The sequence below is a fragment of the Rhinatrema bivittatum genome, chromosome 3 (assembly GCF_901001135.1).
Source record: "Rhinatrema bivittatum chromosome 3, aRhiBiv1.1, whole genome shotgun sequence".
Taxonomy (NCBI): Eukaryota; Metazoa; Chordata; class Amphibia; order Gymnophiona; family Rhinatrematidae; genus Rhinatrema; species Rhinatrema bivittatum.
Genome location: NC_042617.1, coordinates 578,471,376 through 578,488,792, shown reverse-complemented (window position 1 = coordinate 578,488,792; position 17,417 = coordinate 578,471,376). Strand labels below are relative to the sequence as shown.

At 42.3% G+C, this 17,417-nt stretch overlaps 1 protein-coding gene across 2 annotated transcripts in view; it reads left to right on the top strand.

Moving 5' to 3' along the window:
- Positions 1-17,417, top strand: part of SLC2A12 (solute carrier family 2 member 12) — a 109,610-nt gene that overhangs the window by 63,142 nt on the left and 29,051 nt on the right. For both annotated transcript variants that reach the window (XR_003855762.1, XM_029596606.1), the window contains exon 3: positions 16,665-16,787. Coding sequence is in view for 1 of the 2 variants with exons in the window: in XM_029596606.1 (XP_029452466.1) it covers positions 16,665-16,787 (123 nt within the window). In the remaining variant the exon portion in view is untranslated. The remainder of the gene's footprint in view (positions 1-16,664; positions 16,788-17,417) is intronic.

Below are 17,417 nucleotides of genomic sequence, written 5' to 3'. Positions count from 1 at the left end.
GGTAAGTGTCAATATTCAAACTTATCTGACTAAGGTAAGTAGCTGTTTTTAGACCTGCAGGTCTAAAGTTAGTTGATAATCTTATCTGGCTAACTTTAAACTTATCCAGGTATATTCAGCGGCACAGCCACACCGCTAACTTACTCAGCCGCCATGTTTGAATATCTACCTCACTGTTTGTTAACGAACAGGTTAAATTTGTTTTAACTGCCAAGGCCGCAAGCTAAATTCTATGTTAATTCATCAGGAGTTAAAAAAGCAAAAAACAAACAGGGCGCAGAATGTAAAATGTGTGTCCAGCACAATCTGAACACACACTTTAAACCTGGGCACTGTTCCTTTAAGAGCGGGGTGGGGGGGGGGGGGGAAGGTGGCAGTAGAAAGCTCTGGATTTCCCAGTGTTTGGCTGGCAGGGGAGGAGGAGGAGAGAACCACAGAACTGACCAAAAAGAGGAGGAGGAGGCGGCGGCTGCAGATCTCCCAAGAGGAAAATGCAATTAAAAAAAAAAAAAATCACAAGGGTGCCAGAGACCAGAACATTCAAAACTGGAAAAAATGTGACTGGATAACAACAATATTCCAAAGAAAAAAGTCACATATAACACATGGTTCTTTCAATAAGATATACCCTAACAGCGTTTTTAACTTTTATGTACAAATGCCGATTCGGCTGCCCATTCATATTACAATCATAGGGTAACCCTTTTTTTTAAACCATGATTAACACTGCCACTTATATTGTAAGCAGGTTTTTAAGTTTTACTTTTTAAGTTTTACCAAAATTTTGACGACAACTTTTTGAAACATTTTTTTTTCTTTTTTTTTCTTTTTCACGTAGCCTCCAACTTAACATTATTTTCTTAGAGATAATAAATGCACTTATCTCTTTTCAATGAAAAGAAGCAAGAGTCCCAAGAGCTCATCTGCTCGCTCTGCTAACATGCCCGACACCGCTGGTGTTTCGATGCTGAAAAGATGGAAAAGAAGCATGTAAAACACGACTTTTAAATGTTAAAATCCCTATTCCAAAAATCGGAGACTTACAACATTGGAGAGTGAAATGATTCATGCGGCAAATGCAAAAAATTTTTCAAAACGTTGTCGTCAAAATTCTTGAGGGATTCTGATTTTCAGCCAATGCTATGATTTTTGGGTCATCTCTTACTGGGAACTCTGGCATTAATAAATAAAGAGGCAAATCCTTGGGATACCTGTCCTCCCGAATCGATAAACTTTAGCTTAGCTAACGACGAAGAGTGATTGACCTGGTCAAGGGCTGAGGTAACTTCAAGAAATCAAGGCAACCACGGTTGAGTTGGAATCAGTATTACGGAGGAGAAAGTCTGACCCTGATACTCTTTTTTTTTTTTTAAGTTTAGGAGCAAGTCGTCTTCCTTTTTGCTCATTGCTGCTACTGCTTGCACCTCTGACAGGCTCGTTTGGCTCTGCAGCAACGCATAATCATCTGCCCCTGCTATTTTTTCTGCCTGCAGCCATTCCCTCCTTTCCCTTTTACTTGTTCTGGCATGATAGAATTGGAAGTGGCTGCAGGGGCTTTTGATAGAAACATAGAAATGACGGCAGAAGAAGACCAAACGGCCCATCCAGTCTGCCCAGCAAGCTTCACACATTTTTTTCTCTCATACTTATCTGTTTCTTTTAGCTCTTTGGTTCTATTTCCCTTCCATCCCCGCCATTAATGTAGAGAGCAGTGATGGAGCTGCATCCAAGTGAAATATCAAGCTTGATTAGTTAGGGGTAGTAACCACCGCAATAAGCAAGCTACACCCATGCTTGTTTTACCCAGACTATGTTATACAGCCCTTATCGGTTGTTTTTCTTCTCCCCTGCCATTGAAGCAGGGAGCTATGCTGGATATGTGTGAAGTATCAGGTTTTTTTTTTTTCTCCCCTGCCATGTCACAATATACTTTACTGATGTACTATACCGCTCACTAGTGCCACTCTAATATTGACTGAGTATCTGTCTATCACACACACTTAATCGAGTTGACAAAAGGAGTTCACTTCAGTGCTTAGCAAGCAGAGTTAGCAACAAGCCAGTGGCATAAGCTATCTGCTGTCTGGCTGTCCCTTCCAGTGTGTGCAAAAATGTGTCTTTTTCATACACACATACACACAGATGCAGTATAGGTGTATGCAATGCTGACTGACTCCTTTTGCACACACAAAAATACTATCGGACAGAGAAGCTATTGACAAGGCTGGCAAGGCCGCTCTTCTGTTTTCCCTCTGCAGGCTGCACTATAAGCAGCGACCAAAGAGTAGTGGATCAGTAAAAATGCCAGGGACTCTTTATTATCACAATCTTTACTAACTGCCCGACTCGGGCCGTGTTTCGCTCGTGCGTGAGCTGCTTCAGGGGCTATTTTTATAGCGTAGTCAAATAGGTGGATTCCATACACTATAAATATAGCCCCCTGAAGCAGCTCACGCACGAGCGAAACTCGGCCTGAGTCTGGCAGTTTGTAAAGATTGTGATAATAAAGAGTCCCTGGCGTTTTTACTGATCCACTGCTCTTTGGTCGCTGCTTGCAATATTGGACCGTTTCCCGGTTTGTTTCTTTGCACTATAAGCAGTATACTGCCGCTGGGCACAGTCAAAGTATCACTGCTGTCTGTTCACTGCTTCTTTGTCTTCGCTGCCCTATTTCAGTGAGCGGACAGAGTGTAACACCGCTGTTTATTTTCTCACAGTGAGAGAACATTGTAGCTGCAGCAGTAGATGCCAAAAGCTTTTTGTCAATGCCAAAAATCTTCTCTCCTTCTTTTGTAAACCTTATCTTTTATTATAACAGATCTTCCAAAATGATAAAATTTCCCTGTGAAATCTAACAGTAAAAATGGAGTTTCTTTGCCCATATTAAGATCTTTCAGAGGGAGGAGGTCAACATCTCTGTTTTGTATTTAGTTCTTTATATTTTATTGATTTATATTCTGCTTCAGGGGCTATTTTTATAGTGTAGTCAAATAGGTGGACCGTTTCCCGGTTTGTTTCTTTGCACTATAAGCAGTACACTGCCGCTGGGCACAGTCAGACAGAGTATCACTGCTGTTTGTTCACTGCTTCTTTGTCTTCGCTACCCAACTTCAGTGAGCGGACAGAGTGTAACACCTCTGTTTATTTTCTCACAGTGAGAGAACATTGTAGCTGCAGCAGTAGATGCAAAAAACTTTTTGTCAATGCCAAAAATCTTCTCTCCTTTTATTATATCAGATCTTCCGAAATGATAAAATATCCCTGTGAAATCTAACAGTAAAAATGGAGTTTCTTTGCCCTTATTAAGATCTTTCAGAGGGAGGAGGTCAACATCTCTGATTTGTATTTAGTTCTTTATATTTATTTTATTGATTTATATTCTGCTTTTTCAGGTACTTCAAAGTGAATTATATTCAGGTACCAGCAGTAGGCTGGTCCTGCCAATTTCTCCCCCTGGGCTCTGTTCAGACTACTTTCTCACAGGCATTGCTCGGTTGCTATAAGTTACCTTGAATGGGAAACAGAAACGAATAAAACAGAAATTCGTGTTTATATTTGTGGGCTTCCTCCATTTGTTTTGGGGGCCACAAATGAAACAAAAATGGTCTCATTTGTTGCGTTTTACCCATTCATTACAAACAAATGTGTGTCCCTAGGAGTCGTAGTATCGCAGGTTTATTCAGGAGCTGAAAGCCAGTACCTGTTTCTTACCCATAGATAGGGGATCTCTCAAACACTACAGCATGCAGGTATCAACAGGTAACAGTGTGCAGTCAGAATAAAATTAACTGCCTCTTAATGGTAGGAGCCAACAGCCAAATGCTAGGCTGAAACCCTAACAATTTTGAATTATATTTAATTCCTAAGCTGATATCAGTGTTTAAAGTTTATTTTTTTTAAGGTGCTTTCTGCTTAGCCACATTCACGATTAGGTAGGTAAATTAATCAGGATGTTGCCGTGTTGACCTGATAGAGACCTGATTTAGACATTATGGGGTGAATTTTAAAAGAGCTGCTCGCATTAGAAGGCCCATATGCATGTATATATCAGGGCCGAGCGCGAGTGTTACGTTTGGCGGCTTGCGGATGCTCCCGCAAGGTACTACGCTCGCCCCTATGCTGCCAGTCAAGTGGGCCTCTCTACAGCGACGGACGCTGCCAACCTCCAGCCATACGGCATGATGCCGCCACAGATACCGCCTCCTGTGCGCACTCTTGGGTGCGCGTGTGTCCATCATCTCCAGCGGGAATAGACTGCGATGCCCCCTTGATGACATCACTTCCCAGAGCCCTATATCAGAGCTTCTCTGCTGCTTCCTCTTTGCTTCAGCAATGGGTTGGCTACACCTGGGCGTAGTGTGAGTTGCTGCTTCTCCTGCACTCCTGAACCTGAACCTGCCTTGTTTCTCCAGCCCAGTCTGCCTCATCCCCCTACCCTAGCCTGTTTTGACTTTATCCAGCCTTGCCTTCTTCTTGCCTTTCTGGGTCAGTCCTTCTCCTTGTCTCCTCCACCTGCTTTCGGACTGACTTCTGCATATGAATTTAGCCTGGACCTGACCACCCTTGCCTGCAGCCTACCTCTTGACTCTTGACCGGATATTGACCATTCTTGCCTGCTGCCCGCCACTGACCCTTGCCTGATCCTCCCACTTTGCCTCTGACCCTAGCCTAATACCGGACCTACGCTTATGCCTGCTCCCTAGAGACTCTCACCTAATCCTACTGGCCCTGGAACCCAAGGGCTCAACCTCAGGGGAAAGAGGTTGGTACAGTAGAAGCTCCTGACCTGTCTCTTTTTCAGCCATAGATCCTCCAGCTGTTGGTGAGGACTTACGGGGCCTTCGCTGTAGGTTGAGCCATCCCCACCACAGCACAAAGGTCCATGAATCTTACAGCAAGGGACTCCTATTTTTAAACGTGTGTATATGCACTTGCATGAGCAACCCAATGTGCAGGAAAAGGTGGAATTCTAGGGCAGGGCCAACATTTCCAAGCATAAATCCATATTATAAATCCAGTGGCTGCAGTGTGCAGTGGGGCTGTTAGCTGTGCATATTTACCTTTGCTCTTCATAAACTCATTTATGGCAGAAAACTCATTTTAAGCCAAAAGCCACTGGGTAGGAGGGGCTGGGTAAACAGTGTAGGACTGTAGGCTGAAGAATCATTGGGGTCTAGATGACCTCGATAAAGACTGGGTAAACTGGTGGACTAATTGGTAAAACTGGAAATATCCTTCTCACAAGCATATTTTAAAATCCACTTTCCTGCACATGTTAAAGCCAACAAATTTCTAAGGAAGATATGTGAATTATGTTTGCTCAACATATAGAAGCATAGAAATGACGGCAGAAGAAGACCAAACGGCCCATCCAGTCTGCCCAGCAAGCTTTCACACTTATTTTTCTCATACTTATCTGTTACTCTGACCGCTGAGGTCAGGGCCCTTATTGGTAACTTTTTGATTCTAATTCCTTCCACCCCTGCTATTGATGTAGAGAGCAGTGCTGGAGCTGCATCAAAGTGAAGTATCAAGCCCAATTGGTTAGGGGTAGTAACCGCCGCAACTAGCAAGCTACTCCCACGCTTATTTGTTTACGCAGACTATGCAATTCAGTCCTTGTTGGTAGTTGTCTGAATGTAAATCATCTTATCTTCATTCCCCCCAGCCGTTGAAGCAGCGAGCTGTGCTATATGGGGTAGATTTTAAAACCCCTGCGCGCGTAAATCCGGGGGGATTTACGCGCGCAGGGCACTCGCGCGCCTATTTTGCATAGGCCACGGCGTGCGCAAAGTCCCGGGGCTTCGTAAAAGGGGCGGGTCCGGGGGCGTGGCGACGGTTCGGGGGCAGGCCGGGAGGGCGGTGCCGGGGGATGCCGGGGCGGCGCACGGCTACGCGTGTATCTTATAAAATCTGGTGGCGCGAACAAAAGTACGCACGCGCGTATGTTTTGAAGATCTACCTCATTATGTATTAAAAGTGAAGTATCAGGCTTAATTGGTTTGGTGTAGTAACTTCTTAAAATTAGGTGCACACACTCATGCGGTATGCATATTTTAAGTCATACGTGCACAATTGTGTGCACAATTTAAAATTCCTCGCTTTTACATGAGGTATTTCCACAAATAAGAGAAAATGCACACATTCTTCACCCTCTGAAAATTCTCAGAAAGTATACATATAAACTTCCGCCCACAAAGACACTGGGATGGCGTCACTTGTACATGTGGACTTACGTGTACAAGTATGTGAATAAATCCCAACTTTGTCTCCTGGAACGCCTCTTTATTGCATGCAGAAAAGTATATGTGAAATTGAGTGTTATGCATATTTTTTGCATGCACAGACCATAATTTTTTTTTAACAAGCCATTTATTTATTTATTTAAAAATCATGTATATATCATGTCACAGAATGCATCTTCCTAAGCGATTTGCAACATAAAACCCAAACAGTTTACAAATATATATTCTAAAAAAGAATAAAATTAAAAATATAATAAAAATCAAATCAACTAAATGCATTCTTTCATCAGACAAGTTTTTAAAGCTTTCCTATGCTTATAAAACAGCTTTTTTTGCGTGTGCAAATGGCTTTGAAAATTTGACCCACAAATTAAAAATAAAGGGAGTAATTATGCTGGTAAGTGCATTTACGCATGTAAAAACCAAGTTTGATTACTACTCCCGTTTGCAGCAGGCAAAATAAATAGCATGCATATATTTGCCTTTGGAGAAAAAGGGGCAGGGTTAGGTCGGAGGAGGGAAAGTATGCATGATGATTTCATTTTATATTACTGTATGTACTTTCTGGTATTTATTTTGCATCTGATCCCGTGCTAATGGAAAGTTTGCAGTCATCAACGAACTTGTGTTGTGAATGCTGCATGAGTTTTGAGGAGTTTCCCTTTTGAAAATTTGCTTGCAGTGCCATAGGTACAGAGTTAAGTTGCCCACGTGGGTTTCAGAAATTGCCATCAAAGAGGGTAATTTTCAAAGGAACGTCTCTGGATAAAGCAGCAACACTCCCTGTGTGGCTCTGTCTGCCATCTTGGAGCGTTTTCAACTTGGGTTCTACATCTAGGAATTGCTGCCAAATACTCTCAGGTGACTCGTGTGAGATGTTCTGCCAGAAAAGAAAATGGAGATGGTGCTTCATCATCTAAATCCAAACACAATTCATCAGAATATCACTTCAAGACAAGAATTTAATCAAATGGAGTTCAGGAAATGCTGTTTACAGGCTGACATTTCAAAAAAACTCTTTGGTCCCCCAGCACAGAACCGTGTTTCACACAAAGCTACATCGGGGAGGGCGTAAATCCTTTACAGTACAGCAGACTTTTTCATTTACGAGCGTAACGCCCGTTGAGCACTTACCTTGAGTTCAGGATCAACCTGGTGGGAGCCCCCCAGGGCAGACTCTGTCAGTCCTCGCGTTCTCTGCGCCTTGTGCCTCCACCTGGGGATGAAGGTGTTAATGGGTGGGATTTCCCTCCCTTCACCCCAGGAAAACAAATGGGACTGTGAACAAGGCTGGCAGTATGTACAAATATATACAGGTTTATTACGCTTTATAAGTATATACATTTCTATGTGATTGTGTACATTGCTAAAAGGATGTCAGGCAGCACACTTATCTACTCGTGGTTAATAGTCTCAGGCCACACATTATATACATTTTTACAAGGTAGCAAGAACATTTAATATTTCGCAATTTGGGGTTGTTGGCCCCCATGGTATACCACCATTTAGTATAGAAAGGACCTCTTGAGTTCCCACTTAATCAAGTGTTATCATTATCTTCCCCCCTTTTATACCAAGTCTCACCAATATGTAAAGATGCAACTGGGCTGGTGGGCAGTATTGGCCTGGGGGGGGGGGGTCTGTTGTATCTAAACCACTGCCATCTTCTCGGTGCCGCTTCTGCTCCGCTGAAAGGTCCATGCTCTCCTGGGGATCTGATTCTGCCTCCCGGTCTGTTGCTGGGGTTCACCCCCTCCTGGGGGACCTGACTCCACCTCCAGGAATGCTGCTGGGTCCATGCCCTCCTGGGGAACCCAACTGCACCCCTGGACCTGCTGCTGGTGTCCCCTTCTTCCAGGGGGGACCGCTTGATATGTCGCTGGGGTCCACACCCTCCTGGGAGACCGCTCGATCTGCCGCTGGCCTTTGATTCTTCTCCCTTGGTAGGACGGTTTTCCCTGGATTGGGTTTACAGCTCCTCTAGGCTCATGGCTTGTTTAGCATTCAGTGATTCAGGCTCTCTGCCCTCTCAGCTTTCAGTGATTTTAGCTTTGGTAAGCTCATGGCCAGTCATTCGCTATTACCCAGCCTGGAAGAGTCACCTTCTCTCAGCCAAAAGGCCAAGACCCAGCAGGACCCTGGAAAGAGAATATGTGCACACCCTTCCTTCTTGCTGGGCCTTTTTTTCTGTTGTCTGAGAACTATGTACCCAAGGGTCTGACTCCCCTTGTTAGTCAGTCAGGGTGAGAATCTGTTTTGTAGGACTGTTTTTCATTACATCTTTCTCTCATTCAGAATTCTCCAATGTAGGACTCTTTCAGTCATATTTCTGTAATTTAAGATTTTACTATCCTTTGCTTTAAAGTGATATTTCACTGCAAGTTACCAACCGTAGTCCAGGGGCCTTTGACATGCAAATCCCCTACCGCAGCATGCCCTTTGCCATTTCCACCAGTGGGAGGTTCTTCACGTCTGCTTTGCCGTTCTGTTCAGGTGTGTACGAAACTGTGTTCTGTGTGAGCATGCTGGCTGCTGAGCAGCAGGGTTCCTCAGTGGGCCGCAGTCTGAGCTGCACAGGCTTATGCCTCAGAGACTGTATGATACAGTACTGCCATGCCCTGCCTCAGCCTGGAGTCTTCCGCATTCCTTGTTGTGGCCATCTTAGTTCTGCCTTGCTGCAATCCTTAGCCTTAGCCTTGTTGCTTTTCTGTTTGCTTTGTTTTTTTGCTCTTAGTTTGGCCCCCAGTAATAGTAGCCTGCCTGCTTCTCTGTTCTGTTTAGTTTCTTATCCATTTGGCCCTATGTTGTGGCCTCCTGTTTTGTTTGTTCTGTGCCTGTCCCGCCTTGTGTTTTGTTTGTGGTACACTCCTTGCCTTGTGTCTCTCTCTGTGGGCACCCTTCTGTTCCTTGTTTCTTTTTAGTGGGTACCCTTCTATACCTCTGACTCTAGTGCGCTGCCAGTTTAAGTCCTGCTGGCCACCAGAACCTGCAGCCTCAACCCAAGGGAGATGTGGCCGGTCAGGCAGAAGATATTAGTACAGCCTGTTCTTGTATCGCCAGCTGTTCCCCAGTCTGGCACCACTCCAGTCCAGGAGTTTACCCTACACATCGGCACAAAGCCATGACAATAGCTGACTATCTTATCCAGCTAACTTTAGGACAGCTCTGTGGCATGACCAGACTTAGCCGGATACGTTACCCAGCTAATTCCGAATATCAAAGTTAGCTGGATAAGCTGTCCACATGCCCCCGGAACACCAGCTTGGATGTTTTTCTACAAGCAGGATATAAAATTCAGTAAACTAATAAACCAAGCTAAGTTAATCTAGTTACGTTTTTAGTTGGATAATAAAGACATCTGGCAAACATTTATCCAGATAAGTGCCCCAATATTCATTTAGCTGGATAACTTCTGAGTAGAGGTGCTGTTGGAAACAGAGCAAAGCTGGTGTCTTCAAAAGATATCCGGATAAGTAGAAGTAAAGGGCTTGGGGGGGGGAAGGAATGTTCTAAGAAGCGAGCGGTGACAGGATAGGGCCTTCCCCCAGGTCCCTCCAATAAAGGAGCGGACTGGGAGGGAACTTCCTAAACCCCCTACCTACCCTGCCTGCCTTTTCCCCAATCCTTCCCGATCCCTAAACCCCCCCCACCCCCCTTAACTACCCCTTTTTTTAAATTTGGTTTTTCAGCTTTCCTGCTGTCCGGAGCAGCAGTAAGTGGTGCAACGTATGCAGAGGCGACACTGGAGATGGCAGGGAGCAGGTTTATTTTGGATTTGGGGGGGATAGGGGGAGAGGGGAGTACGGCACTGGATATTTAAATTGCAGGGAGTTGAGGAGCAAGGGCCCAGCGGCAGGAGCAGCAGTAATAATGTTTATTATAGAGAGAACCGGAGACGGGGCTTGGTGGGGGGAGCAGACCTCTTGCACATTTTTACACATTTACAAGGAGGCTGGAGGTAGGGGAGCGTGGCCCGACAGGGCCCGACAATTTAACTTTGTGGGCAAGATACAAATCGGGCCACAGGCCCTAGAATTCTTCTTTTTTTTTTTTATTTTTTTTTTTGACGGTGCTACTTATCCGGATGGCTTTTGAAGATATCCAACCACATAAGCCCAGATAACTTTAGACCTGCTCTGAAACAGGTCGAATTTTATCTGACTAACTTAGCCAGATATACCTGAAATTCAGTTCAGTTAGGCCTACCCAGAAACCCCCAGAACACCTCTTTTTTATTTTTTTTTATCCAGCTAAATTTATAGCCATTAATTTACCATTTACCATTTAGAGCAGTGGTTCTCAACCCTGTCCTGGGGACCCCCCCCAGCCAGTCGGGTTTTCAGGATATCCACAATGAATATGCATGAGAGAAAATTTGCATGTTATGGAGGCAGTGTATGCAAATTTTCTCTCATGCATATTCATTGTGGATATCATGAAAACCCGACTGGCTGGGGGGGTCCCCAGGACAGGGTTGAGAACCACTGATTTAGAGGATAACTTTTGAATTGGCCATCTAAATGGCTTTATGAATATGGACCTCTATACTAATGAAAGGAGTAAATATTTCAAAATAGCTGATGAATAACATCCAATAATTAAAAACTCATGAAAAGTTTTGAAAATTTTCCAAACACCAATAAAATGTTTCAAAACAGCAGACACATGAAATAACATCCAGTAATTAATACTAATAAGGATAAACAAATCCCCTGCTCTTCATACCTGAGAATTCTTTTATTTTCAGTTGCCTTGAGATTATTTGATTTATTTCGACCGTTTATATCCCGTCATTCCTTTTATATGCTCCCTCTATGCAAACTTCTTACAGACCTTGGAAACATGTTCTTCCTGTATGTTAATGACCTACAGTTCCACATTCCACTCTCCAAACCTCTTGAATACACTGAATCACGTCTGTCAACCCATAATGACAGCAATTCAGTAGGAGCTAGAACATCTAAAACTGACACTGAACCCTAAAAAAACAAAATTATCTGGTTAAGAAGAAACTTCCTGATCATCAAACCATCAGCTTTTGACCTCTATAATTTTAAAATTACGCCCTCTGACCAAGTATGGGATCTAGGCATACAACTGGATGGAGAACCTCAACATCAATAAGCTAATCACATCTGGCTACAAGAAGTTAAGGTTTCTACAACATCTGAAGCCTTTGCTAACCTTCAAAGAGTTTCAGACTATATTGCAAACCTTAGGGGTAGATTTTAAGATCTGCGCGTGGACGTACAGGTGCGCACATGCGTGCACATGTTATAAAATCAGGGGTCGGCACGCGTGAGGGGGTACACAATTGTGCGCCGAGCCGCGCTGCCTTCCCCCGTTCCAGGCTGCTCCGAAATCAGAGTGGCCTTGGAGGGAACTTCCCTACCTCCCCCTCCCTTTCCCCCCTACCTTTTTCTTTTATTCCAAAATTTACTTCAGCCCTTTGGCTGAAGTAAGTTGCACGCACCGGACGACTGCCGGCGTGCGATCCCCGGCACAGCAGCAAATGGCCGCTGTGCCGGGAGCCTCTGATCCCACCCCGCCCCTTTGTTGCAAGCCCCAGAACTTACTCACGTCTCGGGGCTTTATGTGCGTCGCCGGGCTTTTGAAAATAGTCCCAGCGCATGTAACGTTTTGAAAATCCGGCCCTTAATTTTCTCAGACCTAAACTATTGCATCTCCCTATTTCTAGGTCTGCCCGAATAACTCTTAAAACCATTACAAATATTGCAGAATGCATCTGCAAGACTCTTACTAGGAGCCAAAAAATTCAATCACATTTCTCCAGCACTAATCTCATTACACTGGTTACCGGTTCACTTCTGAATCCAATTTAAAGTACTAACTTTAAAATTTAACATCATTCAGTCAAATAACACTGATATGAGTAGCATATCATTACAACCTTACAATCCCCAAAGATCATTAAGATCCCCAACTAAGGGTTTACTGTCTGTTCCCAACACATGAAGCACACTTGACACAGATAAGAGACCGTGCCGTTTCCATTGCTGGAACAAATCATTGGAACGCCCTTCCTGATCCCAGACAAAAAGAAATTCAAAAGGGCTCTTCAAAAACACACCCAACCTAACCTAACTCAACTAGAAGAAAGGAGTCTCTAAATTGACACTTAATGAACTAAATATTTACATTCTCAAATAATTCCCACTCAGATACACTCAACCTAAAGTGAAGAACGATTATTTATTCATACTCTTCGTCATGAACTATGCCTTTTACTCACCATGACATCTACTATTCCTCTTTCAAGTATCACCCTGAGTCATTAATGTATTGATCTGACCCTATGAATGTATAGACCCATATTATGAATGTCTCATCAAACTATCAAATAGCCATGATCTATGAATGTCTCTTGTGAACCGTTGTGATCTTTATTAGGAATAACGGTATATAAAATGCTTAAATAAAATAAATAAATAAATGTATAGATCACAACGGTTTACAAAGTGACATTCACAGTTATGACTCAACAAACAAATAAAGATTGGAAATGGAGGTGTAATTCACAGGCAGGCATTAATATCTATCAAGTGAAATTTTCTAGTACATATGAATTGATCTAGTACATATGGCAAAGAGTATGGGTAATTAAAACGAAATGACGGTTTTCACATCTTAGTCAGTGGGTTGTTTTGAGAATCTTGCATTCTCTCATATGATTTATTCTTCATGATTTGTCCTTTCCTTTGTGGTTTTTTATACTCGGATGTTTTTAAGTTAAATTAAATGTGTTTTTGAATAGCTATGTTTTTAATCCACATTTAAATCTCTTTCTGGTAAAATATGTAACTTCTCAGGCATAGAATTCCAGAGCTTTGGACCCACTATGGAAAATATTCAATCTCTTATTTGCGTCAGTTGTGGGAATAGTCAGCAGTCCTTTATATTAAGATCTTAGTGTTCATTGAGGATTGTAAGATTGAACTGTCATGCTTAACAAGCCGGAGTTATTGGAATGAATGATGTTGAATATTAACGTTCTGGATTGTACTGATAACCAATGCAGTGACATCAGCCAGGGTGTAGTGTGATCATATTTCCTGGATCCTAATAATATTCTTGCTGCAGCATTTTATAATAGTTGTAGTAGTTTTAAGTAACCTGCTGGAAGACCTAGTAGTAAGGAGTTATAGTAGTCAAGGTTTGAGAAGGTTAGAGTTTGCAATATAGTACAGAAATCCAAAACATTAATTATGGTTTCAACAGATGTAGTATACGCAACTTGGTGTAACCTATCTTAATTAATTTACTGATGTGCATTTTCATTGTGAGGTTCTCATCTAGCTGTACACCTAAATCCTGTACTTGATTTGAGGGATTAATTTGAAAATTACCCAAGTCTAGGGCAGGTGATTTAACTATCAATGAGTTTCTACTCAGCCAAATTATTTCAGTCTTTTTGGGGTTTAATGTCAGTTTAAAAAACTTTTATATACCGACGTTCATAGCAATATCACATCGGTTTACAGACAACAGGGGTAACTCATATGAACCAAATGAGAAGAATAAAGTTACATTAAACAGGACATAAGTGAACTTTGGGCTGTAGGGGAAAAATAGTAAAGTGTTACAGTACCATAGTGCTAGGTTTTTTTTTAACAAATAGCCTAGAGTAACAGGTAATATAATATAATATAATAAAAATAATAGAAATATCAGCCTAGAGAAACAAGTAACTATAAAACAAATGTAGTGGCTAGTGGGCATCAGAGTGGGGAATTGTAGGGGAGTACTATGGCTGAGTTAGAAGGGTGATGGGAAATAGCAGCGTGGGAATACTTCAGGTATAGGCTTGTTCAAACAGCCAGGTCATTAGTTTTTTGTTTTTTTTTTAATGTGGCAGTGCATTGCTCCTGGTGGAGATCTGGAGGCATGGAGTTCCATAAGGTTGGTCCCGCTAAGGATATAGCACTTTTTTTGTGGAAATGAGTTGTGATAGATTGGATGTGGGAATGGCTAAGGATCTTTTGTAAGCGGTTCTGGTTGGTCTGTTGGATGTACGGTATTGTAGGGCATCATTAAGCCATTGAACGTCATTATTGTGTAAGGTTTTATGGATAATGGTGAGGCTCTTGTGAAGAATTCTAGATGAAATAGGGAGCCAATGGAGATCTTTGAGTATTGGGGTGATGTGGTCGGCTCTGCGCGAGTTGGTTAGGACTCTTGCTGCTGCATTTTGCAGCATTTGAAGGGGTTTGATTAATGATGCTGGAAGGCCTAAGAGTAGCGAGTTGCAGTAGTCTATCTTTGTAAAAATGGTAGCTTGGAGGACTGTTCGGAAGTCAGTATGGTGTAGTAGTGGTCTTAATTTCTTTAGAACCTGTAGTTTGTAGAAACCGTCCTTGGTCATGTTGTTGATATGTTTTTGGAGATTGAGATGGTTATCAAGGGTGATCGTTCTTGTTGTATTGCTTTCATATAAGTAGAGAGTATCAAAACTGTATTTTCAAATGATTTGGAGAGTAGGACGTAAAATTGTAAGTCATCAGTGTACAGGAAGAAAGCTTTTTCTAGATTCGTCAGTAATTTACACAGTAGGAGCATGTAAATATTGAATAGTATTGCTGAGAAGGCTGAGCCTTGAGGGACACCTGAATCACACTGGAAAGTGTCAGATATATGGCTACTCAGTTTGACTTGGAATGTTCTGTTAGATAGAAATGAAGAGAACCATCTATGCCATCAATCCCAATGTTTCTCATCTGATGGCATAACAGATTATGGTCCACAGTGTCAAAGGCGGCAGTTAGGTCAGTTAGCACAAGGCAATAAGATTCATCTGCATCAAGCCCTCGTAAAACTGAGCCCATCAATGAGAGGAGTAATGTTAGGGTTAGGTCGGCCGTCATAGTTGGTGATTTGATTATTAGGAATGTAGACAGCTGGGTGGCTGATGGGTGTGAGGATCGCCTGGTAACCTAGTCTGCCAAGTGCTTTTGCTTGCCCCTTCTGTAGGGGATGGACCACCCTGTCACTCATGATGATGATGCCGTCCTGTAACCTCCAAAACACTGGAACATTCTCAATAACAAAGCACAGGTTAGGCACACCCATGGATTTCAGTATATGTGTGTTCTGCCTTAAGAAGACCCATTGTGATATAATACGTTTGGAGTTGAGCGACTGAACTTCTTTAGTGAGAGTTTCATCAAGGGTGTCTCTCTAGAAAACGTCCTTCCAAGAAATACATCATTCTTCTGAGTTTGATCATACTTGAAGAATCCAGAGGTGGAATCCAATGCGATTTCATAGACTGTTTATATGAAAAGTGCAAAATCTGTCATTTCTGAGCATTTTTTTCTCCTTTATCTTTTGGTCATCAATGTTACAACGTTATTGTTAAATTTTGAACTTATGTACACTGTTCCAAGTTTCATAACCTTGTTCTATGTAATGCCTTTTGGCAATTTTCATGTTCTGTTTCAATGTAAACCGATGTGATCTTTATTTCATATAGGAACACCGGTATATAAAAATAAATAAATAAATAAATGTACAATGATCTGCCTCTCAATAAATTTCAAAAACCTTTGGGAATAACTAAAACAGTGTGAACATTACATTATTGGGTGTTGGGGAACCAAATGAGGTGTTTTACCTACCCATAGTTTTAAAATATATATATACAGTATATATTGTAATCTTACAAAGGGCCATGGGAAGATAAAGACATAGAATGTTCCAGAATGATAAAGAACTTTTATTGCCAGAGTCTAGGGACTAAAACTGAATAGATGGTTTTATTTTTTTTGTTATAATGTAACCCCTTCCCTGGTCTCACCTTTAGAAAAGGGGCTCACACACAGTTCCAGAGCTGAGTTCCTGACTCGTTTCCAACTCTGACAGAACTCTTGTCCACCCCAACCTCACCTCCTCATCTCCTTTTCCCTGTTGTACAAATTAACCTGATTCTCATGTGCAGCTATGTCTGATGAATATTCATTAGGAATATCCTTAAATTCAGGCCTGTTTGTAGCCCTCTCGGACCAGATTTGTGCACCTCTCCTTGTATTTAATTGTATTTTTGTACCCAATTATACATCTAGCTTGTTAATCGCGCCAGATACCCTAATGAATAACTTGCACTAATTCATTTTAGAAAGTTCCACTTAATATTATGCTTTTCATTAAAAGTACAGGTAGACAGGTTATGTACCACGGCCATCCTGTTGCTGCATAAAATCAATATCACATCCATAGACCTGCAAAACCATAAAAACAATGATATCGTAGATTTACTGATTTCATAGCTGTTCTTTTGCAAAATATTAGAATGGTAGCCTAATCAAACCTAGTGGCACACTCATAACATGAAGTGTGCCACTAGGCACACTTCATGGCATTGGTTTCTTCTCTTGTATGATTTAATATTATTATTTTTTTCAGTGGCCTGGCTGGTGTTGAGTGAAATATTCCCAGTTGGGATTAAAGGACGAGCCTTTGCTTTCACCTGTAACATGAACTGGGGTATGAATCTCCTCATCTCCTTGACATTTCTAACTCTAACTGGTAAGAGAACTTTGAATTTTGCTAATATTTTGTAAATTTTCCAAAACTTAAGCTGCCCGCGTCAGGAGTATCACTCGGTGATACTCCTGACGCGGGCAGTGGACCTGACGGTGCAGTGGACCTGACGGTGCAGTGGACTAGGATTTCCTAATCAACCACATCTTCCAGAGAGGATGCATGTAAATTTCAGATAGTGCCAGGCTCTCTTTGTAAAGCTCTTCCCAGACAAACAGAAACAGGCTTATAAAATAGACTTACCTAACGACGAGCTAGAAATCAGTTTGCTATCAAAGCCAGGTATCGGTTTTGGCACGTTTCATAACACTGTGACAAAGAGGTCATTAGCAAAAACAATACAGCACATTATGATGTTACTCCTTCTGCTCCTACCTCGGAGAGACTTTTCTTCAGGATTAATACCAGTGATGATGCTGGACTCCTATCCCGTAACTGGCAGGTACCCAATAACAAACTTTCATCTATCAGATCAGGAGCAGGGCCCCATTGTGGAAAGGCAATGTATTCAGTGCCCCAGCTACCCCCATGGGAGGCTGCTGCAATGGCCGCTTCCTGTCCTTCCATAAGACACAGGAGAAGGATATTTACTTGGAAGTCTGAAGGAGTGCAGTT